The following is a 23881-nucleotide window of genomic DNA, read 5'->3' as shown; positions in this document are numbered from 1 at the left end:
GGTTATACACATATAATGGATATTTAAACATCCCCCATCCAGAAGTCAGAGAGGAGGTTGGTATGGCCTGAGAAGGGATGTTTAACATGTTCTTCCAACTCTTTCTAAAAAACCATACAGTTATTTTGTAATTCTTTCCAAGGAAATGAGGTTAGGCTTGTCCGTTAAACCAGCCTCAGCTGCGCATCACGGGGAGTCGTGCTGGGTATTTCTGAATCATCTGCCAGAGAATATTTATATCATAATCAAAAATAACTAGATTTTTACATGGTACATTTATATGAAGGGGTTGAATTAACTCTATCATATGTTGCACACATTAGTTGTTGTGGCTGCCCCAACACCTGATTTTCATTTTCAAGTAATGAGCTTGAAAAATTCTTTCCTACTTGAGGCATACAATGATCTTCTCAAATACAGTTCCTCCTAGGGTGCAGGAGGTGACCTGCACACAATTCCATTTTTAAATATAATGGGCTGAAATGAGCACAACGTAATATGACATTTCGGCTTGTGGGAATTCCTGCACAATGAAATATGAAATGACCACCAACTTTCTCATTGCATTCAAATAAGGAATACAACAAGTTCTAGAGTGTATGGGAAAAACTAAAGTGAGGCAATCATCGTTTATCTACTGATTGAAAACTAAGAGATTTTTGCTACATGTAAGGGAGCTACCTGCAGGGAGTGGCACAGGACATCCTGAAAGACAGGAGTGTCATCAAGGCAAGAGTGTTCTCAGTCTTGAGTTCCATATTCTGGTGCATGGGGATAGAAGGGTCAGTCCACAATATTCCGAAAGTTGCTCTGAAGTGCCTGTTTTGGGTTGCACAGCAAAGGCTGGGTTCACACAACATGTTAAACCCCCTGGGAATTTTGACTGTGCACTGTGGTTAGAATGCCTCTGGGCCTGAGCAGGGTTCTGTGCCACCCTTTCCCTGCTCTTCCCGCTTCCTCCCCTGCTCAGTCCCCCCAGGGCCACTGCACGAGCACCAAGATGCCCAGTCCGCTGAGCCATGGCAAGCCATTTAGCCCTGCCTTGACTTCTTAATGAAGCATTCTCTGTGCTTGGGAAAGTAAGGGCAGCCCAGGGCCACACGAACACCCCACCAGACCCCCAAGGATTCTGCTGCAAAGCATGCTTTCTATACAGCACCCCTTAAAAAAAATTCTGAAAAAATAGCAATGAGCTGCTCAGTTGCAATTTGGCACAGACACATTGCTAACCAGGAGTGTGTGTAGGTTTAGAAAGCACCCTTTGCTGCAGAAATTTCAGGGGGTTTGGGGGTGCTTATGCGACCCTGGACTGCCCTTACTTTCCCAAATGTGGATAACACTGAGGCTCAAGGAACCCCCTCCCCCAAAAGAACAGTAAGAACCAATTAAAAAGACTGTTTGGAGGGACCCCCTCATGGCCTCCCATTCAAAGTAGGAGATTTTTTGTTTCTTTTTGCAGGGTGCTAGGAATCCCCAACTGTTCACTCCATTTTGTAATTCACCCTAAGTGGATCGCTCATTGGGAAGTGGCAAAAGCTGAGGGAAATCCCAGTGTGGAGTTACATGGAGCTCATGATTTAAAGAGACAAGCCTGCCTGCCCTTCTAGGGGTTCTCCCAAATTTTGAAATGACCCTCCACTGCTAGCAGGGAGGAGTGGAGCTTTTCCTACCTGACCTAAATTTTGCTCCGATGTTTGGAGTGCCTGAGAAAGGCAGTTGCTGGCTAGTCCCTTGGCTCTGTTGTTTGTTGTTTGTACTTGATCATGGCTTATTGTGTTGTCTGAACTCAACAAACCATGATGAGTTTATTAAACCTCCACTACACACCATCCTGGGGGAAGAGTCCTTAGCTCAGGCCTTACACTAAACTAGCATGGCTTAATGTTTTGTGCAAACCCAGCCAATGTTTTAGAGATTTGTAGAGATTCTTTTTGTAACACAGACGTTGCCAAAAGTACAAGACATCATTTCACTTGTCCGAGATGTTCATGCTGTCAACAGCTTTTACGGTGAAAGAGATTTATGAATGCACAAGATGGCAAGTGTGGAACTTTGAATCACTTTACTAATGGTAATACCAGCCACATGATTTATACTTTTGTTTGTCACTAAGTCTGATTTGGGGGCTGGGGAACCTGAACCATGGAGGGGAGACAGCAGTGGGCAAGCCAGCTCTGCTGCCTCCAGGCCCACCTCCCTATGTTGGTGGCAGGGGTCGGAAGAGAAGCTCCAATGGCATTGACCTGGATGTGGTTACAGTCCTCTGGGCCAATGGTAGGCCCTGTGCAAGCAGGATTCCCAGTCATGCACAGAGGAGTAACTGTGCCTGGTCCGTGCTTGGCAACCCATCTTCAGACCTTCCCTGTCAACATGGGGTGAGGCCCATTCCATTTCCTAATGCCTGCACAGGGCTATTGGAGTCAACATTATATGGGAAAGACAAGCTACCCACTCCATTGAGAATTACAGAACATACTAACAGATGTGGGAGAAGAATGCAGGAATCACCATTGGTGCAACAATTTGAGAAGAAAAAACCACACCGAGTCATAGTGCAAATTTTATGCAATAGAAAAAAGTAAAATCACATAATGGAATACTTAGAAACAACATAGTTGAAAATAGGGGCCTTCTAAACATATACTTTGAATATCATGCACTCTCATGGTATGAATGGAAACTTAGATTTGGTTGCTAGGTTGGGAGCTGGCTGTGGAGCGGTAAGGGTCAAAGTAGATTTGATGTTAAATGTATCTTTGCATTTTGCATTCAGTTTTGTTTTGTTTAACACAAATAGCTGCCACTTAAGGGAGCAGAAAATTACTGAGACCACAGCAGATGTGGAAAGGGAGTTTAACCCTTTCCTCCACTCTTACCAGCATGATCAAAAAAGCTGCCATTTGCATCGGGAGGAAAGCTCCCATTGCTTCTACAGAACTCTGGATAAGACCAAAGGGTCATTCAAACAAGCATCCTGCTTGAAGTCAACCACACTGCTGGGAAGGTGTTTCACAATTGTGTTAATTTCCTGTAAGTCCATGCAGCCATTAGGAAGTGCTAGAGAATGATAACTTCCACGAGTCTTTAGCAATTGCTATGGTATGCCTCTTGGGCAAGGACTTTCCTTGCACTGTCAGGAAAATATGCTTTTCAACCATTGTCAGGCAGCTCAGGTCGAGTACACTGAATCAGATGCATATTGTAATAGGAGACATACTATTGCTGCTATAAGCACAACAATAAGGGCTACATTTCTAACCCACTGTGGATCTTCTCAAATTATTAAGAGTTGTATCATTCATATTTTATCCCCAGGGCAAACTTTTTAGATGCAATCTTTTCTTTTACTGGGTCAGCTAAGACAGTTATTAACTTATTTTTCCATGTTTTGAGCTTCACAATTTTAGGTCCCTCATTGTGGAGTTTTCAAGAAACTCACGGTAGCTATGACATCTAATTAGTATTTTTCCTCCTGCCAGAATATGAAATTGTGTTTATCATAAAATTCCATCCTTCACTGCCCCATGAATACTTGATATTACAGAACATACTAAAATGGGCTATCAGGCAGTCACCACAAAAGTGTTTACCAGGGTATCCTCTTTCTAGATAAATTTCTAGGGCACATTCTTCTTATATGTTTACTGTTTATCCATATTTTATTACTATACAGCAACAGAATATATTGTAATAATATATAAAATAATATATACAATATATTATTCTGTATCATCATGTGATAGGTTACAAGACACACATAGGGCAAGATCTATGGAGATCCCCTGGCCTGTTTTTCTTAGATGATTCCTCAGTATTAAGATTAGCCCTTCTTAAAAAGCATGGAATTGCCTGAAACCAATACAGTGAAAATGTGTAGCTTTTGTTTAGATAGGAAGTGGGGACCAGCCTGTTTCATGGGTTCCACAAGAGGTATTGCTCTCTTTGAGAGAGAGTTACACATCTGTGGCAAGAGAGATATCCCAGGTTGCAGACTCAGTCGTGGGTTTGGCAACACCATAGAACCAGGCCTGTTCCCATGTGCAGCTTTCCTGTGTAGAGTTATCTCTTCCCCAGCTCAGTGGGCTAGAAACAAAGCCCCATAAGATACAAGGAGTTTCAAATGTCCATTAAAATTTATACATTTTCATACTTCAGGTTTGATTTGTGAAATGTCTGCCAAAAAAGCAGTGCTGGTTACAGAAGTACTGCTTCTTCGGAGATCACATCTTCAGGGTACATGATCTCCTCTTAGTCCCTACCAGTCCACCAGCTGGAGCAAAACCAGCACCATTGGCCTGGCTTGGCCTATCCTCATGGCTGGCTTCTTGTGATTTTCATGGGGCTGTCCAAGGAGAAAAGATAATTGCCTTTCCCCAAACACACTTCCTGAACTCCTTGTTCTGGCGTGAGAAGCCTCCTTCTGGAAGAGTCCCAATCCACACAGACTGGCCACAAGACCATAGAAAGGAAACAGCAGGCAACTTTCAGATCCCTTTCTGACTTACATTTCTTTGACTATTTCTGTAGTAGTAATTTCTTTTCTCTGCTTGGCAATGTTGATGCAACTACAAGAAGGGGAAAAATGGGTTGGTGGACTACATGCTGTCTCTCTGGGTGTGCATCTCCCAGCACTCCCCACCACTGGACCTGCAATCTGGAGCTTAGAGGCCAAACTCTTGACAGGCACGAGGTGGAGGAAGGCTGGTTTAAGGCACTGGCCCATGAACTTGCCCAGTGGATTAATTCCAAGGCTCTCACTGAAAATTCGAATGCCTTTAAGCATTTTCTTCCATGATTCCAGAGTAATACAATCTGAAATGCAGAATCAGGGCCAGGGAGCTGAGGGGCAGATCACACAATTTGCATGTGGATCATCCCTGATCTAATACCCTGTAAAAATATCTGCTCCCAAACCCTGCAAAGTCACTGCCAGTCCACATCAACAATACTGAGCTAGATGGACCAATGTAAGGACACTCCCTGCATTCCAAGCACTATGTACAAACTTAGGCGACACCAAGCCAGTTCTTCAGTTTCCATGGATCATAGTCTGCTGGATGCTTATCCATCTACCTGCTTTTACAACCCCAGTCAGGCAGCACAGCATACACAAGAGGTTCATTGAGCTCCTAATGGACTGCTGAAAATGCATTGGTGGGCTACATGTTTTCTCTCTGGAGGGGCTTCCAGATGCGCTACAGATCTGCGAATAAAAATTCAATTTTCAAAGATTAAACAGGCAGTTTCTGATTACAAATATGCAAGAACCTTCACTTATTCTGCCATTCCCTTTTCCATGAAAGGCATAGTTGTTTGGACTTGAGGAATATATGCTAAGTTTCCATCTGAGCTCAAGGACCAGCATAATTTGAAATTCGATTGATGTAGCACATTTTTGGCATAGTGGAGGAATGAATCACAGCATCTGAGTTAGAGCCCACTTCTGTTCAGAAGTAGGGAGGCTGAACTTATAGGACTTGTGCCCAAGAAAATGCATGTGACCTCAGTGTTTGATCAAAGCTGAAACACTTTAAGATTTTTCTTTCCAGGTCTGTTTCACAAGGAGGCCTCCTAGTACTACAATCTTCCTTAATGGATTCTATTTCCTTATAAGAAAGAAGACAGGGTTTATTCATTTATGTATTCTTCCATTTTTCAATGACTATATGCAGCCAAACTTTTCATGGCAATGAATATAATAAAAGCAATAATAAAATAGAGTAAGAGAGCAGAATAGAGCAGTAAGGTCTTGCAGATGTATCTGGGGACCATAGGATTATTTTTGAAAACCCGAAGCAGTACCCTTAAGGGTGGAGCCAGGGATTTTACTGGAAAGGGCAACTTTCCAGCTTGGATTCAACTCTTTATCTGAGCAGACGTCTCTTTTTAGCCTTGACGGAAGGCTATTTAGAGCTCAGACTCTCCTGCTATCTGTGGAGTCCCAATAAAAGAACTGCATTTTTAAAGGATTGCCCTGAGTTTTGGAACCAGAGGGAAGGAGGGCAGGGACCTGCTGATGACATCTCCATTAGACAGAGTGATGCAGTTGACTAAGGAGCTAAATGGGGTGTCACAAATGAAAACAATTTTTTATTGATAATGTTGGCCAGGTAACCCATCCTCACCCACAGAAAAAGTCCAGAAAAACTACCTGTCTCAGAGGGCATTTGCCCAGCATTATTCAGGATACTCAGTGTGTAGAGCTTTATAATCTTAGGGTCTTTCTTGCTCCCATGTGGTACCCGCCACTTTGAAAGGGAAATTGAGTAACCTGGATGATTCTTCACGCATGGGTGGGTGGCATTCCCCAGGAAAACAGAAGTATCAAAGCAGGGAAAACTTCAGGACAGTGAAAAATGCAGAAAAAGTGTGTGTGTGGGGGGGGGTCCCTTTCCTTTCCCTCCTGAAAATGCCCTGCCCCTTTGAAAACCCCAAGCAGTGCTACACAGCTCCTGTTCCCAACTAGCTAGATCACTGAACAAGACCACTTCTTTTGCTTGGGAGACTCCCTGCAAAGCACTGGGACTGTAAATTTTTATTGAAAACATTTGCTATAGTTTCTAGGAGTTCATTGTGGGGTTTTTTTTTAGTGGAAAGCTGAATCATGAGCAATAGGACTAAGTGGAGAGGATCTGGTAAAGGAACAAGAACCTGGGTCAGGAAGTCTGAGTGAGGACCTCATACTCACCCTTCCCCATAGCAGAGGGGCAGCGCACACCCTTTCCACTAATGAAATCATGCAAGGTTTTTTGGTGATGAAACATGCCTGTGCATGCGTACATGCTAATATAAACCTCCCCATTTACAGGAAATTATCTCATTTATGGTTTAATGCACTTTATTTAATAACTAATAAGAAAGTAGAGTTTGTTTCCACAATAGTACTTTTATGTGGAATTGCCATCCTTTGTTCACCTGCATTTTAAGGAGAATCCAAGCAATTTTTTGGGTCATTATAGCCCTGTGTTTTCTTATGCAGCCCTTTCAGGTTGTTGAGAATACAATTGTGGCAGTTATTTTGAGGTAAACCCATCGTGTCTGGCTTTGCATGTTATGGCATAACCTCTTATTGAAGGTTACATATTCAAAATGGTGGTGGCACCCACCACAGCAAATCATGGGTTCAAAACCGACAATGTTTTGCCCTTACATGCAAATGATGACACAGACAAGATACTATTCCAACAGCAATATTATAATTGAAGAGGGACTTCTTGGACTATCGCAGAAAAGCCAAAACCTACCTGGAGCTCTGTTTTTTGTTCATTTGTTCTTAAAATAGAAATATGAATCCTGAATGGATCATGCAGCATAAATTAATATTGGAAGAAAATACATTATATTTATGAAAATGAACATATTAAATAAGCAAAATGGAATTTATGAATGCTTTATTCTTTTATTATTGGGAAGAATGTCCCACAGAACATCTGCTGCTTCATGGAGTAAATCCAAAAATGCTGAAAGAAAAGCAATCCATCTGTGTGCTTCTACTACATGAAAAATCAATTTTAGAAATGCAGTAAATGTTCTGCAAACTTGTTAAAAACTTTCTGCTTCTCCACTGACTGAAATATATTGTCTCTGTAGATGTTCCTCCCTACACTGTTTGGGCATCCTATTCCTCTGGATGGGTGAAGTGCAAAATATTGACTTTTCAGTGTCCACACCTAACAATTCTTCCTCTCATTACAGCCCTCTGAAGATCTGATATCCTATGAATCAGACATCTACAGACCATCCCATGACAGTTACCAGTATCTCAACAGTGATGCAGATAGTCATGGTGGTAAGTAAATGGAGGAGTACCCAGGAATACCAGAGTGAAGCGTTTTTGAACATTTAGAGATGAATTGATGGACATTTCGAGGGTTGATGTGTCCTGCCCATTTATGCAGCAATAGCGCTTTATGGCATAATGTGCAATACCAGCAGTTCTACAACACTTGGTTTCAGTAAATGTATTTTGCAGACCATTTTTGGAAATAGTTGTTGCAAAAGCATCTCAAGGACAGAGAGCTAGGCCAAATGACAAATGTCATGTTTGATTAGTTTCATTGCATCCACCCAGATTTTTGGTCTGGCTCTTCCAAAAATATGTATAATAAACCCATACTACCTAGCTAAGTGCAGGAACATCCAATATTATTTTCAGCTATTCCCACAAGACAAAATTGTACTAATGAGGAAGGGATTGTTTGCTGCTGAGACACCTTTGTTTGACTGAAAGGGGCTCCTTCCACCATTTTCTCTGGGACCAAAATGGCTGCTTTAAGCAGGATCTGATGGGAGTCAGCAAGCATCTTGGGACAGTTTTCCAGAATGGCTTCCCTATTACCGGAAAGAGAAATAAAACAGACATTCCTCCCAACCACTTAGACATACCCATCCATACAATTATAAATAGGTGGCAGGTGAGAACAGGGAGAGAAAATCTGTCAGCGGGACCCTGCTATATGTGTGTAGGCTTTCCTCACAACTGGGGTCCATGCAGGTTCTGGGTTCATGAGGAGAACCTATGCAGAATTAGTAGGATTCTCTTCTCCTTACAGAGGCTCTCTCCCTGGGAGGGCAGCTAAGCGAGGGACAGAGTGGGGAGGGGGAGTTGGGCCATTCTGTCCCCTCCATGTGATTACATTGGCATAGAGGGAAACTCTTACATAGGGCAGTGGTAGTGCTAAGATTTTTGCCTTTGCTTGTGCCCTTCCAAACCTGGTTCATCAAACTCAAAGACACAACAATGTGTTTAGTAATCACATTGCATGCATTTCCAAGATGGTAGTAATTGTTTTGTGTCAGCCTTCAGTCATCACAAGACTTACCATAAAACATCTTTATTAAAGTAATTCCCCCTGTGAGCTTGCAATTCTGTCAGAGGCCATCACAAGCTACAAGGTCAGTGTCTGGTGCTTCTCTCAGCATGCAGTCCATGAGTCCAGTGCTTAGGCCCCCTGAAAACAGTGGCCAACAATAGTTTCACCCCACACTCATGTTTCCACCAGTGGCTGGAAGCTTTGCCAAGGGGTGAGCTATTGTCTCCTACAGAGGGTCTGAGATACTCTGGGAGTGGCCTCCATGAAATGTTGTCTGATCCTTGGTCCTAGGAAGGAAACCTATGACTTGACCTGGAGCTATGCCTGAGGGCATATTTCTGCTCTGCTCTCTTATGCTCCCAGTAGGCCCACAAAGACATCCCTGAAATGGCCTCTCCTGCAGAGCCCTCTTCTTGCTGCCAAGGAGGATGCCCCTGGCTGATCAGCAGCTACCTCTGCCAAGGTCAAGTCTAGGGATGTGTGAGGAATCCATTTGTGGGTGGGAAACCATTGGTCTCTGGTCCACTTTGCAGCAGCCCTGCGTGTGAGTTCCTGGAGGGCATGCCCAGCATTCGCGGGGAGCTCACCAAAGATGGAGCCCTTCACAACTGCTAGCAAGTCCCACATTCGGTGCAGCAGCCCAAATGGCTGCAACACGTGGCATGAAAGAGGTACATTGCAAATGGTAATGTGGGACTTGCCAGTAAATGAGGCCCATGTGACAGCTGGCAGCATCCCTTTCCACTCCATGTGTAGCAGTTGTTTGTTGCAGAAGAAGGCTGCCAGTTGAGCAAGCTTTCTTCCATGAGTGTTCGCAGGCTTTCCCTTGGCAAGGTGGAGCCAAGCATGCGAGCAAGTCTGTGAATACTAGAGGGATGGATTTTGCTGGGACTCATCCCAGCCCTAGCTGAGTCTTCCACCTGAACAAAATTAGTCATGTTAGCCTCCGATGCCTCCCTTCTCCCCTGTTCACAAGGCTGGGGTAGGCCAGGCCAAGCTGAAACATCTGGGCTCCTCTTACTCACAGCTGGACAAGACACTACTCCCTCCTCCTCTGAGCCCAAACCTATGTCTGAGGTGGAAGTTCTACCTGGACTGGGGATAGGTCCTACAGCAAGAACTAGATGGCCAATTAGCCGATGCCTGGGGTATTGTTCTTGTTCTTGTTGTGACTAGAACTGAAACAACATAGACTCAGACCTGATAAAAGGGAACAGTGAATGGGGTTTGAAATCACAGGAATGAAGGAAATCCCATTCCTGCTAAGACATAACTTCCATGTTTACAAAATGGTGATGTCTCCATTTGTTATTCTTTTGCTGCCTGAACTAAAATAGTTTTCTCTGTTAGTTCAGAATATTTTGAGTATTCTGGGCGCTGGGGCATTACTACAGCACTATATATATATATATATATATATATATATATATATATATGTATAAAGGTAAAGGTAAAGGTTTCCCCTTGACATTAAGTCCAGTCATGCCTGACTCTAGGGGGCGGTGCTCATCTCCGTTTCCTAGCCAAGGGAGCCAGTGTTTGTCCTCAGACAGTCTCCGTGGTCATGTGGCCGGCATGACTAAAAACCAAAGTGCACGGAATGCTGTTACCTGCCCACCGAAGTGGTACCTTTTTATCTACTTGCATTTGCAGGCTTTCGAACTGCAAGGTTGGCAGGAGCTGGGACGAAACAACGGGAACTCATCCCGTTGTGCAGATTCGAACTGGCGACCTTTCGATCAACCAGCCCAGCAGCACAGTGGTTTAACCCACTGCGCCACCTGCAGTCCCATATATATATATATATATATATATGTATATATAATAACATATAAGATATATAGAATGCTCTTCTGAAAAGCTTTCAGGCTGCTTACAAAAAATCCAGTTCCCATTAATACCTTCCCTGTTCCTTTGCTCTCCTGTGTACAAGAAATGGTAGCATCAGAGCATATGTCAGTTGTGATTCTATATTTTTAGCGAAGGAACCAAAGGCCCCAGCTGCACTTTTATTAGGCCACTTGCAGGCACACAAGCGGGTGAGTGCTGTTGCACCTGTGTTCTGCTTGTGGACATCCTATGCACATCTGGGTGGCCACCATGGGGGCAGAATGCTAGCCTACGTAGGCCTCCGGGCTGTTCCAGCCGAGCTTTTCTTAGGAGAAGGAGTAGCCATCTCCGAACAAAAAAGAGAGCAAAGCATTCACACTGATTCGTGTTTCTACATTTTCCTCTGTTCTTCTCAACTCACTTTTTTGATTCTTCACCTCTCATCTACAGCTAAATCTCCTCACTATTGTCCCTGTGAAATTTTGGATGCACTTCATAGAAAAAGGAGAGGCTAAAGAGATACTCAAATGGTACCAATAACACAGGAGCAATGTGGGCAGTGGAAGGGCTGCCTTGCAAACCAGGCTTGTGAATATTATACATCATAATATTTACATCTTGATTTGAGTTTGTGTTGTAATAAATACCTTTGTTAAAGTCTGGTGAACAGAAGGCAGAAATATAAGAAACATGGATGGAAATGTCTTTTTTGCTGTATCAAACACATAATCAAAGGCAGGAGGAAAATCTAAAGTCCTCTCATATGGGAGAAAATTTTCCGTAGAATAGATGTGGGTAACACAATAAGACCTTTAGTCAAAATAAGGATTTTTGTATCCCAACAGATGAATAACCCCACCCTTGTGACTAAGGAGAGGGAAGTGAGCTTTGTCCTTCCTATAACCTCCGCACAACATTAAAGAAAACTGCTCTCCTTGTCTCCATGGCAAAGAATCCTCTCACATCCTCTTTCACTTCGCATATTTTTTCAGAATGACTTCAGTGTTGAAGCCATCTTGCTCCTAGTGGTATCTTGTTTTGGCAAAGAAGCATCGGCATCCTTTTGTCCTGTAAGACAACTCTGCTAGATCAGGCCTAAGGACTATCTAGTTCGCTTTCTGTTCCTGCAGTGCTCCCCACCCCGAGGTCTGTGGGGAACCCATGCCCAAGCTATGCTGCCTCCAAAACGAAAGGCAGCAGACAGCCGTCAGCCATTGATAATCTTATTTTCCATGTCCTTAGTGCTGGAAGTTAGAGAAAAGGAGTAAGAGCAATGTAGCGAATCCTTAAAATTTAGTGAGAATATGTAGGAAATTAAGTCTCATAGCAAGTGGTGCAGCACATGCTTTAAGGTACCATCTCACTACCCTGTGCAGATTTAGACAGAAAAAGTGGCCTTCCATTCCCAGCATGCCCCAGGCAGCTACATTAGTTGGGGCATGCTGGGTTTCTGGGCCCTTTTGTTCTGCCTGTGCTAGCATAAGATTGAGTGCTTACTTGCCTGGAGCTGAGTCCTGAACACGGGCAGTTACAAGTTCCTTGGGTAAGAGGACTGGGAAAGGATCTGCCTGAATTAGGGAAAGCTACTAACAGGCAGAGCAAACGCTACTGGACTCGGTGAAATCAAAGCTGAGTTAGCTGATATAAGGAAGCGTCTTAGATTCATATGCTAGCAATGATGTCTGTAGTTGTACATAATTATGGTGTTGCTTCATGTCAAGATGGTGGACTGAGGAGAGTCTTGCAGAACTTGCAGCATAATAATGACTGTGCAGTCCTGTGACAGTTTTAATTCACAGGCAGGTCACCATTCGGCCCACAAAGATCACTGCCCAACACATAAATTAAAAGGCTTGGGACAGTAAAAAGATCTTCTAACTGCACAGAGAAGACATCAGGCAGAGTCACCAGGCAGGTCTCTTGGGGTGCAGGGATACCCCACTTCTGGGAGGGACCCTGCTTCTGTGCATGGCCATCAGCTGCCCCTTGTTCAGTGGGGATGCTCAGAGAAGGGCCTCATGGCTTCAGGGCTCTAGTGAATAGATATGAGAAGAACCAATTTATCAGGTATGGAGAGCCCAAGCTAGTAATGTCTTTAACACTACACACACACACACACACACACACACCCTCTATCACTTTGAATTGGATCAGGAGGCAAAAAAGAACTGAGAGTTGGTGAAGATGATTGATCTGGCATGCTAGATTTGTAACACTTGGCTCCACTATTCTCCTGCTAAAGTTTGCACATCTTTTTCAAAGCCAGTCCTACATACAGTGTATTGCAGTAATCTAAACAGGAAGCTTAAAAATGATAATGGTTTTGATCCACAGAATCCCTTTAAAAGATTAAACACAAACTTAAAAACTTAAGATCATTAAAAAGCAAGTCATGTAACAACTCTTCAATCAACAAATCAAACAAAACTACAGTCGATTCCATTTTAAAATAATTTGCATTTAATTCATTTGAAACATTAAAATGAAAATGTTAAAATGCTTGGGCAAACACACCCAAAAAGTTGGTCACAGAGCATCTCCTTTGGAAAGGTATTTGAAGTTTGTGATGTAGCATATTGAAGCCAAGCAATATAGGATGAGGTGGCCAAAATACCAGGGTGAGCTGCTGGAAGGCATCTTCTGTCAACCTTCTCCACCCTGGTGTCTTCCACATGTGTGGATTAAAACTCCCATAATTCCCAGACAGCCATTGGCCATGCTGGGCTGAAGAAGGTTGCTAGAAATACCAGTGAGCAACCACATGCTGTAAATTTGGTCCTAGGGAAAATGCAACAGATGCAGCCACCTAACATGTTGAATGGTAGATGAACTGCCTGCTAACAGAACCACCATCTTGCCTGGATTGAGTTTCAGTTTATTGGCCCTCATTCAGTTCATTACCCTGCAGAAGCACTGATTTAGTGCCTCCACTGCCTCAGCAGTTTCATGCAGGACTTATACAGCATAGGAGAGCAGATAAAACCCTGCAGGATCCCACAGCGTCCCAAAACTGGCAGAGTAAAGCTACGCCCCCACCATGACTTCTAAAAGCAGCCATCCCAGGTGTGAGCAAAATCTCCAAAGAACGGAGCTGCCCACATCCAGCTTTAGCCATTCTAGACTCAGAGGTGGCTCTTTCAGGATCTTACCTTTGACCTGGTCATAGCATTTTTACATCATTATGTGCCAGTGCATTTATGCATCACATCATAGATCTGTTCAGCTAGTTAGAGAAGATTTGTACATATCTTAGATGGCTCTGTAGTAAAGGATTGGGAACATGTAATTTTCACATGGTTTCTGAAAGTGTGCGAGATTCCTCAGCAAGCATTCTACATTATTTTATTTATTATCATGAAGATGGGCCTCTGGCTGTTGTACTAATAAAACTTTTATAGGGCTTTGCATTCATAGATATGTCCCTTGAGGCACTCTGTCCAGGCAATAATGGTTTGTTGCCAAATTTTGTCCATTCAGCCAGCTGGTTTGTCATTATGCACTATGCAGAGTGATTATAATTTACTGATGCACCATAATTGTGAGTTTATTTTAGTTTTATTCAAGAATATATGGCACTACCCTGGTGAGTTAGCTGTGATACATGGAAGTAACTTTTAATATAAATATAGCTGCAAGTAGGCCTATTGACCACTAAGTCTACCACTAAGCAAGGGGACTAGAAGCTCGATTTCTATCCCACCCAACCACTTCCATATACAGTCAAAACTGAGTTTCAGCCATGACATCAGCTGATGCCTCCTCTGGATTGGACCCATCTAGCCACCTCAGTTTTTGACCCAACAACAGGAGCTATGACTCTCCCACCATTTTAAATTCCCCTTAGTGCTTCAGAGGGAAACTATACTGGGGAGACTTTTAAATGCTGAGCAGCTCCCAGCTTTCTGATGCAGATGGCAGAGCTATGGCTGCTCATGGCCTAGAAGTAGGGTGGCAGATGCTGTTGGATCCTGCCAGCAGCACTTTGCTGGGCATGAACCCACAGCTGGCCCTGCTGAATTCTGCAAAGATCCAGCTTCTGCCCTGCCCGAATTCAGTACAGATTCATAGAAACATAGAAACACAGAAACAGAGTGAGTCAGAAGGGGCCACCAGGGCCATCTAGTCTGACCCCCGGCTCCAACTGGCTCCGCTCATGACATGCCCATCATGTACATGTCCAGCCTATCTTTGAACACCCTCACTGATGGGGCCTCAACCACCTCCTGTGGAAGCCCATTCCATACCCTCAGGGTCCTAACTGTCAGGAAGTCCTTCCTGGCATCTAAACTGAACCTTGATTCCCTGAGCTTTGCTCTGTTGGAGCGTGTCCTGCCTTCCTTTGCAAGGGAGAACAGGTATCTACCCACCTCCGTGTGACATCCCCTCACATACCCGTATGTCGCCAACAGATCCCCTCTGAATCTCCTCTTCTCCAGGCTGAAGAGACCCAGTTCCCTCAGTCTCACCTCGTACGGCCTCCCCTGCAAACTGGCCACCAACCTTGTGGCCCTACGCTGCACTGACTCTAATTCCAAGTATTCCAGATGGAAGCAAGCTCTAGGTGCACCCCCCCCCCACCTTAGGATCCCCCACTAAGGACAAAGGCCTGACTATTTTCCTTCTGTGTTAGCAGGTGAATTGCTTTTTTCTTCATCAGACCGCTACTGGGACTATCACCCCCATAACCTGCACACTGAGTTCGAGAGCTTTGGCGACAACCATTTTGCAGAGCTCCAGAGCATTCAGGCACCTCAGCTGCAGCAGCTCTACCGGCATATTGAGATGGACCAGATGCACGTTCTAGATACTGGGATCCCTGTCACCCACCCTGGGATCAACCACAACCAGGTACAAATAATACCCCAAGAGGTATATTTGCAAAAGTCTGTTTACTTTTTGGTCTTTTGGCTCCTAGTTTAGCATGACAGCCAAGCTGAAGCTCCTGTAGTTGAAAGCTGATAGAGAATGAGATAACTGGATAATGCATAGCAGGAATGGTTGCTGTTAGCACCGACACGGATCGGCAGAGTAGCATGTTACACGTGACACTGCAGGCTTTCCCAGGTTGGAGAGCACCAAGTTGGCACAAGCTGCAACAGTATACAAGATTTCCTTGCTGTCTTAAAAACAGACACTTTCGGGGCTGTCATTGAAGGGGTGTTATTAAATCAGTAATAGTGCATTACTAAATCTATTATTATCATTTGCTAGCAATAGCAAGTATTACTATTTCACTGAGAGGATTAAGAGGTTTTAAAACCCTTTCCTGCACTGCTGGAGTCCCAGTGAAATTCCCTTTCCTGAAGTTGCCATTGGCTCTAGGAGTGAATCTCCCATTAGCCCCTACTGGAAGAATTATGGAAGTGGAGGAGTTTCTTAACCCTTTGTATTCCAGACTGTACACATCCCCCCCCCCCCCCCCCCCCCCCCAAGGGATAAAATAAGGGTACATTCACCCTACCCTCCCTTCAGGGTAACCTATCTAGAGGAGTACTTCTAAGAACAGCAGGTCACAGTGCTGCTGGATTGAGTGGCTATTTCTGAGTGTGACTGAGCTGTTACAGCTACCCTGTGCGACTATGGAGTTTCACTTCAATTGCAAAGCAAAAGAATAAAGGCTCAAAGAATATTGCTCTCATTCTACTCAAGTCCAGATGTGAAACCCCCAATTACTTCAGTTGGATCCTCTTAAAAAATAAGGTCTGCTATCAGTCCCTAAGAGAAGATGGTATAGGCCCTGGGGTAAACCTTCCCAGGTGAATGGCAGAGAATCATTGAAATGGGAAGGAACCATGCTTTGGCCACAAGTTTCATACATCTGGACACTGCCACAGTGGTGTGGAAAGAAATAATGGAGAAATGTCTCCCATAGTCTTGAGTACAATCATCTCATGCAGGTAGCACAATGCATCTGTCTCTTTAAAGCCTTGGTAGAAATTTTCTGTCCTTTTCTGTAATACCTAAGGACACTGTAATATCACAGAGAGTGAGTTTAAAAAACTGGTGCAGCCACACACACACACAAAGCAAATATGAGATACATAGATTTTAACCTAAAATCAGAGGAAAAAGAGAGGGGATGCATCCCTTGAGTGTGGAATGGAATTTGTGTTGAGAAAAAGCGTGTACAAAAAGGCCCGAGCAGCTTTTGAAGGTCAGAAATGACAAGTTCCCCTTTTGTTCTTCTCTCTTTCTGGGGGCATTCATCCCAGGCATCATCTCAATCTTTTTAAAAAGCACTTGTTGCCATTTCATGTAATTATTAACAGTAGAATTCACACTGTGCTTTAGTATATGTTCTTAACTGTATTTCTTCTCTGGGATTTAGCACAGTGACTCTTCCTTTCTAACTTCTCCTAAGTTTACAATATTCAATACTGGGAATGTACAAAATGCCACAGGAGAACTTCCATTTCCTTAATAAGGCTTTTTAGGCTTGCCTCAAAATATCTCCCATGTTTCACCCATGGAAAACTTCCAGATCTCTACAGAATTTTACAATATGCAAAATATTGTGCCAGCCACAACCACTGGGACATTTAACTAGCTGCCGTTAAACTCTTGATTTTCCTTGCTATTCCTCATGTCAGGTTCAATTCTGGAGACAAATCTAAGCCTGCCTCCATTTTCTTCGCTGTTGTTTTGTTTAACTTTATTATGCACAGTATGACTCCGTGGTTAAGGTCAGTCATTTTACACTTGAAGATTTGGCAGGAAATGTGCACACACTGTTACCCAATCCCAATCCTTCCTACCATAGTCATCACCTCCAGTTGATCTGCCAAGTCATTAACCGTCCGTCACTGTACCCCTGAAGCAACCCAATTGCACATTCTTTACTGAGGTAAAGAATAGCTTCAGCATCAACAGAAAAACATGAGATGTCCACTGCCTGAACCGCTGGGCAAACTGAGTCATGGACAAAGTGTTCTTGCTTATCTTTTATTTCTAGGCGTCCCTTTTTGTTCCAGCATTATTTGTCACATATTTCCTGTACATTTGAGCAAAGACAAAGATCAAGCCTTTGGTTCTATAAACAAGCAGGGCAGTATATATGAAAAAAAATCCATTTTGTCCACAATATCCTACTTCACCTTTTTGCCAGTTGATTTAATCTGTGACTTGACCAGGTATTGTGCTACTCAGAAGGACATATTTCTGCCACTATTCAGGAATGTTTGGCAGGGAAGCTTTACAGTAAAAAGCGAGATCAAGCCATATTCACAGTCCTGTGGAACTCTTTTTAATGTATGTCTGTACATATCTGAGCATACCAATGGGAAGGTAAGCATGTAATTAATCAATAGTTCCCTGATTTCCTTCCTCTATTACTCTTGCCTCTCACTCCCTCTCATGGGGTGCTGTTTCCTCAGATGCTCTTTGGCCTCAACACCTGTCTTGTCTTCTACAGGTTGCCTTTGTGCCTCGCATATGTGTGCATCCTGTTCATCAGCGCAGCTCTGATGAAGAAGAACTAGAGAGACAGAGCCCTCCATTGGAAGTGTCAGACGGGGAGACTGATATTGGGGAACCTCTTCCTGGAATTATGAGTGGAGAAGCAGGTCAGCAGGGCAAAGGCTGATGCACAGCTCCACTTTTCTGCCCTTCTTTCCTTAGTTCAGTCCTTGCTTGTGAGAACATTTCCCCCTCCAACTCCACTCTCAGGAACTATCCTCCTCCTTCTCTTAAGCCACCCTCTGGTTGCTTACAATACCGATTGTAAGCAACTCAATGCAAAGGCCTGTCTGTTTTTGTGGCGGGGGGGGGGGGGGGGTTGTCGTACTCTGCAAAGCAGGCAGAGTTCTTGACCATTGGCCATGCTGACTGTGGTGAATGGAAATTCAAATCCCAAGCATTTGAAATGCACCAGTTTGGGGAAACCTGTAATAAAGGTTCAGCTGCAGTTCAAAGCACACACTGAATATTCTATATACAATGTTGTCCATACTTTAATAATGTTGTTCATGAGGCCTGAAAAGGGAAGGCATGCTTTTAATAACATCTTGACTCCAGTACTCTATTGCAGTTGAATACCTTAATTCAACTTTCCCCGACCTGGCACTTTCCAGATGTGCCAGAGCCAGGCTTCCACAATCCTCAGCCAGCAAGGGCCCTTGATCTAAATTGTTCATGCTGCTGGAGTTTGGGTTGGTTTCCAGGACCTCTACCTCTGGAGCCAGGGGTCTGCTAGATTTGGCTGCCTCCTCCTCTTCTGGATCAGAGTCTAAATAGCTGTTCAGGATGAGGGTCCCAGCAGCTCTGTTGCTGTTAACAACAACCACTTGGGATAGACAGATAGACCTTCTGTTCTATTTACTGGTCACCAGACATCTTTCTGTTCTGTTCTTCACACACATGTAAAATGTCTCATGTGGATGAAATGTGTCTACATTTCAGCATGCTTTTGAACCCTCCCACAATAGCTCCACTTTCAACAGGTTTTACATGTATGTTAAAATGTTTTGAGGATCAAATAGCTTTTAATACTTTAAAACTGGGCATATGTAAAACTTCTCCCTCACCAAGAACATATATTGCACTACTGTGGTTTAGGTATATACTTTGTTTGATAGTCATGGAAATCTGTGATTCCTGCGCCATCACTGATAAAAAGCTGAAATTTCCACTTGACATTCAGAGCCTGGACAGTGTAAACACTTCCTCCTATGGCCATTGATTTTCTGGGAAAGGAATAGCTCAACAATAGAGTGTGTGATTTGCCTGTAAAAACTAACAGGATTAATTCCTGGCACTTGCAAGGAGGACTAAGAAAGACATGGTTTTGAAGCCCTGGAAAGCCACTGCTAACTTATGTAATAATGGTCTGGCTTAGTATAAGGCAGTGTCCAGTGTTCCCACTAAGTGACCTCACATCTTGTCTTCTCTGTTTCTTCCTACAGGCAGTAAGAAGAAAATCCGATTATACCAGTTTCTTCTTGACCTGCTTCGTAGCGGAGACATGAAGGATAGCATCTGGTGGGTAGATAAGGAAAAAGGCACGTTCCAGTTCTCCTCCAAGCACAAAGAAGCACTGGCCCATCGCTGGGGCGTTCAGAAAGGCAATCGCAAGAAAATGACCTACCAGAAGATGGCACGGGCATTGCGAAATTATGGGAAGACTGGGGAGGTCAAGAAAGTCAAGAAGAAGCTGACATACCAGTTTAGCGGAGAGGTGATGGGAAAGAGCGGCATTGATAGAAAGCACTATCCTCTTTGAGCATAAGCACAGAATCCTGATAAGCCATAACAGGGGCACCTGGATTGGACTAAGCAGTAGAATTCTGAAAACCTCTTTAATATGCTTCCTGTGCCCTCCTGTGCCTATTACTTATCGAGGCTTTAAACATCCAATGTCTCTGGTACGAATTCCTTTCCTCAGCTTTGAAATTCCAACAGATTTTCTTTGCTTCACCTTGAAAGACTGTGCCATAGCTTACAGCTTTTAAAACAGCATTAATAAAAGTTTTGGTTTATTTTGTCCTGGATAGAGGGAAGTTTGCAGACCTTGAAAATATATCTTACTGTACAAGTATTAATAACATGAAGATATTTAATAAAGTCAGGTATAATGAAGGCATAGCCTTTGTATTCGTCCATAACTGCTTGTGACTATAGCAATTGCTGAGTATGTTATCTACTACACACACCTAAACTGATTTAAATGACTGGGAGATTTTCTACATGAGGCATTTATTGTATGCTTGTCATTCCCTACACACAGTTGTTTATAGGTTCTTTAGATAATGACATCACCCTTCTGTTCTGCTTTGTAAACAGCACTTTTTGCAGCTTTTTTTCTTTCTTTTTTTTTAAGAATAAGAAAAAATTGTATTTTTTTCTGAAGACAGAAGAAAATGCTATTTCCATTTGTGCATTTGCAGTATGCCACCATGCCTCCTAGAGGTTATGTGGTGGAAAAGCAGAAAGGGGAACACTCCTTTTGCAATGCTTAGATCCCAATTTTGCTGCACAACCAAAGATAGATGCAGCAAGTCAACAGCCTCATGTAGAAAAGCCCAAAGATCTTATAGTGCCTTAACGACTTATACTGGAATATATTTGTTAGTCTTTAAGGTGCCAGAAAGACCTTTCTTACTTTTGCTGCAATATTAGTACTCTAATTAGTACCCTAGAAAATTAAACTGGATTATTAAGCATAAATATAATTAAACAATTATAATATACAGTTAATTATTTACTTGGAAAATATGTATGATTTTTTTCAGGATTTGATTGCCACAGTATTGTTGATTCATGTTATCACTGCAATAGCTACCTTTGAGTTTTTAAATTGATTATTTTCATATCCTCCCTTCATTTCCTTAAAAATGAAGGAAAATAGAGGCAAAGATATTCCCAGTTGTCAGATCCTTAAGAACATCGTGGCTTTCTTCCATCCCAAACTGCAAAATGGGAACAGAGAGGACCGGGCTCAGAAAAATCTTTCCCTTTCTCCTACTCTGCAGCACTGTTGGGATGGAGGAAGAGCATTCCCTTCTGCCACTGAAGATTTTGCTCTGGGTACCCTTTTTCCAAACTCCAACTCCTCCCTAAGTTATGAAGAGAAGGAAGGAGGAGGGTAAAGGAACAGAAGAATCCTTTGCAGCCTAGTTCCTTCCTCTTCAATCTTTTGTGGCTCCCAACTTATTCACATTGAAAGTAATCACAATGAAATATCAGTACTGAAAACAGTAATTGATTAATCTGTATTGAACTTATGGTATACATAGCAGAATTGTTTTTTACTCGTTTTCATAATGTTATCACAACAGGCCAGTAAAGTGAACCGATATTATTATATTGAACTGGAATTTAGAAATATAATGTCAAAGTAGGATGAGGAGGCATTTTTTTGGGAAACAAGATGTTTAAAAGTATTTTGGAATTGATGTATTATTTAATAATATCCACTTTCATTTCAGACCTGCTTTTTCTCTTCCTTCTTATTTTTTCATGTGGTTTCTAAAAATATTAAATCTGTGACTGGTAAGAGTTTCTACCTCTCTGACCACTTCTGAACCACAGCTGTTAAAGGAAACTGATGCTCCATCCAGCTGCATTTTTCAGCATGCTTATGTTTAATGCAGCTGCTTTTTTCAAGTCTATCAGTGATTCCATCAAACTCTGAGCCAGTCTGCACGATCAAAGCAGCCAGCATGGATAATTGAAAACTTGGTGAGTTCTGGCATATGCTGGTGCATGCTGGCAGCCATTCTGAATATTCAGTACAGCTTGTCATGTCATCCAAACCCAGGTGGCAGGGATAGTATGAGGATCAAACAGCCCTTGCATAGCCCATGGCCTATTCTAGGGTTTTCCAAGGAGTGTTTAACCTTTGCACAACCCCTACTATCCAGATTCATTTGACACGACAAGCCATGTCTTGAATATTTAAAACGCCCAGCATGCACTGTGGCTTAAACATTATTTAAGTAAGCCACAGTGCATGCAAAATTGTGCAAAATGGGTGCCGTTGTTCCATATTCTTGCAGAGATTCCATTCCTCTATTCAATGGTTTCCCTTCAGTCTAAGTGAGGGAGTGGAGTCCTGCCTAAAACCTGGAGCACTCCCAAAGTTTGGAAATGGGCACTGTGAATATCAGAAGTAGCTCTTTTAGAATGAAAAATGGACAGTTTTTTTCCAGATGTCATAAAGCTATTTTGTCATAGTTGACTATGCCATTGATTATATATGCCATCAGATAAGCATAGAGCATAATGGTTAATATGTATAATTATATTCACCCATATGTCAACTAGGGATAGAAGAGAAATTTGTTTTCTTTGGATTTTAATGTGCACAAACCTCATGTTGCACTTCTGTATGCATTTGTGAACAGAAATGAACAGTGCCCTCCAGTGTGGCTCTTTGTAACCCTCCAAACTTGAAGACAGAAGGAAAATGGAAATATAGGTCATCTCTGCACTTCTCACATCTCTGCACTTCTCCCATCCTGCAAAGCACTTTGTGGAACGGGAGAAGCATATTTAAGTTAAGGGTTTCACTTCTGCTTGTGAGGAAAACAGGCTGCGAGATCTCGCCAGAATGCGTCAAATTGTGGCATTGTCTGAGTCCTTTCCTCCCTGCACATGAAAACACCAACCCTATGTTGACTCCAGAGTCAGTCTTTCATTTTTGTAGCTGCACCCTGCATAGAAAGAATGCCCTAGCTGCAAGGGCAGAGGGAGGCCAGTTTGAGGACTAAATTCCAAGTGCAACTTTGGAACACATTTCCATTCTCAATCGTAGTATTGTGCCCAAAGTTATCTTTCAAAATCCATACTGCTCAAACTTTTTCATGAAACTCTTCAATCAAAAATATGTTCAAAATATTAAGGAAACATGCACACAGAAATGCATGCATTAGAAAAATACATGACAGTAGGAAAACTACTTCCAAAAAGCATGGATTAGACCAAATGCATACTGAAATGCATTTATTATGAGAAATACACACCATAATATATATGAATTTTCAGGAGAATTTTAAAAATACTCTCAAAGACCTGAAACTTAAGGTCTGAAAAAAGTTGAATCTGAGAGAAACCAGAGGTGACCTCTTGTTCATTTCCAATCTCAGTATTTCCTTCCCTACCAATAACCCTCTTTTATCCCATTTCTTGGATTTTTCATTGTTATCTGAGCAGCTTAAACCTTTTGTGAGATTAGTGCATTCCCCAAAGCACAAAAACATTAGTGGAGTCATCTAAGATATGTAGATGATGTTCATGGTAGCATTAGTTGGAGCATTATACTTACTAGGAAGCCAACAGCCTGGTAGGTTTTTCAGATTAGGAAAAAAAAAGAATGGTGGAATTGGGGAACACAGAGGTGCTCCATAAAACCATGAATAGTCTGGAGAACAAAAAAGCAACTTGAAAGCAGTGTTAAAAGTTGGTGTCAACCAATTAAATTGATTTCTCAGCTCACACCTGATAAAGATGACATTGAACCTGGAAACAGTTTCTTTTCCTTTTTTAAGGCAAGTAAAGTTATTCAGAACAGACTGCGCATACAGAAGGCAGAGCTAGGCAAAGTCAGACTGCTCTCTAATTTGCCACAAAGAAAGCAAAGTTTATATATATTTCCATTACACATGTGTGCTACAAACATGCTGATGTAAGAAAGTTGCATTCTCCTAATTCCTTCAGGGCAGGCAAAACTGTTTTTTAGGCTGGAAGACACCAGCTCTTTAATACATTCTGGATTTCATTTACCTTGCTCTGTTACCTCTGTA

General features: G+C 42.7%; 1 protein-coding gene across 3 annotated transcripts in view; it reads left to right on the top strand.

Annotated features, from left to right (window-relative positions):
• SPI1 (Spi-1 proto-oncogene) overlaps positions 1-21566 on the top strand; it is a 29462-nt gene extending 7896 nt beyond the window's left edge. Inside the window, exons 2-5 of one of the 3 annotated variants that reach the window (XM_044436814.1) lie at positions 7696-7789; positions 15277-15491; positions 18055-18205; positions 19544-21566. In XM_044436814.1, coding sequence (XP_044292749.1) covers positions 7696-7789; positions 15277-15491; positions 18055-18205; positions 19544-19860 — 777 coding nt within the window. In that variant the 3' untranslated portion in view covers positions 19861-21566. Of the gene's footprint in view, positions 1-7695; positions 7790-15273; positions 15492-17504; positions 17928-18054; positions 18206-19543 lie in introns of those variants that run through there. The other 2 variants (XM_044436811.1, XM_044436810.1) reach the window with 2 other exon arrangements.
• Positions 21567-23881: the final 2315 nt, after the last annotated feature.

Source organism: Varanus komodoensis, unplaced genomic scaffold (genome assembly GCF_004798865.1).
Source record: "Varanus komodoensis strain SLA01 unplaced genomic scaffold, ASM479886v1 scaffold3, whole genome shotgun sequence".
In the NCBI taxonomy this organism is placed as follows: Eukaryota; Metazoa; Chordata; class Lepidosauria; order Squamata; family Varanidae; genus Varanus; species Varanus komodoensis.
This window is presented reverse-complemented; position numbering and strand designations above follow the sequence as displayed.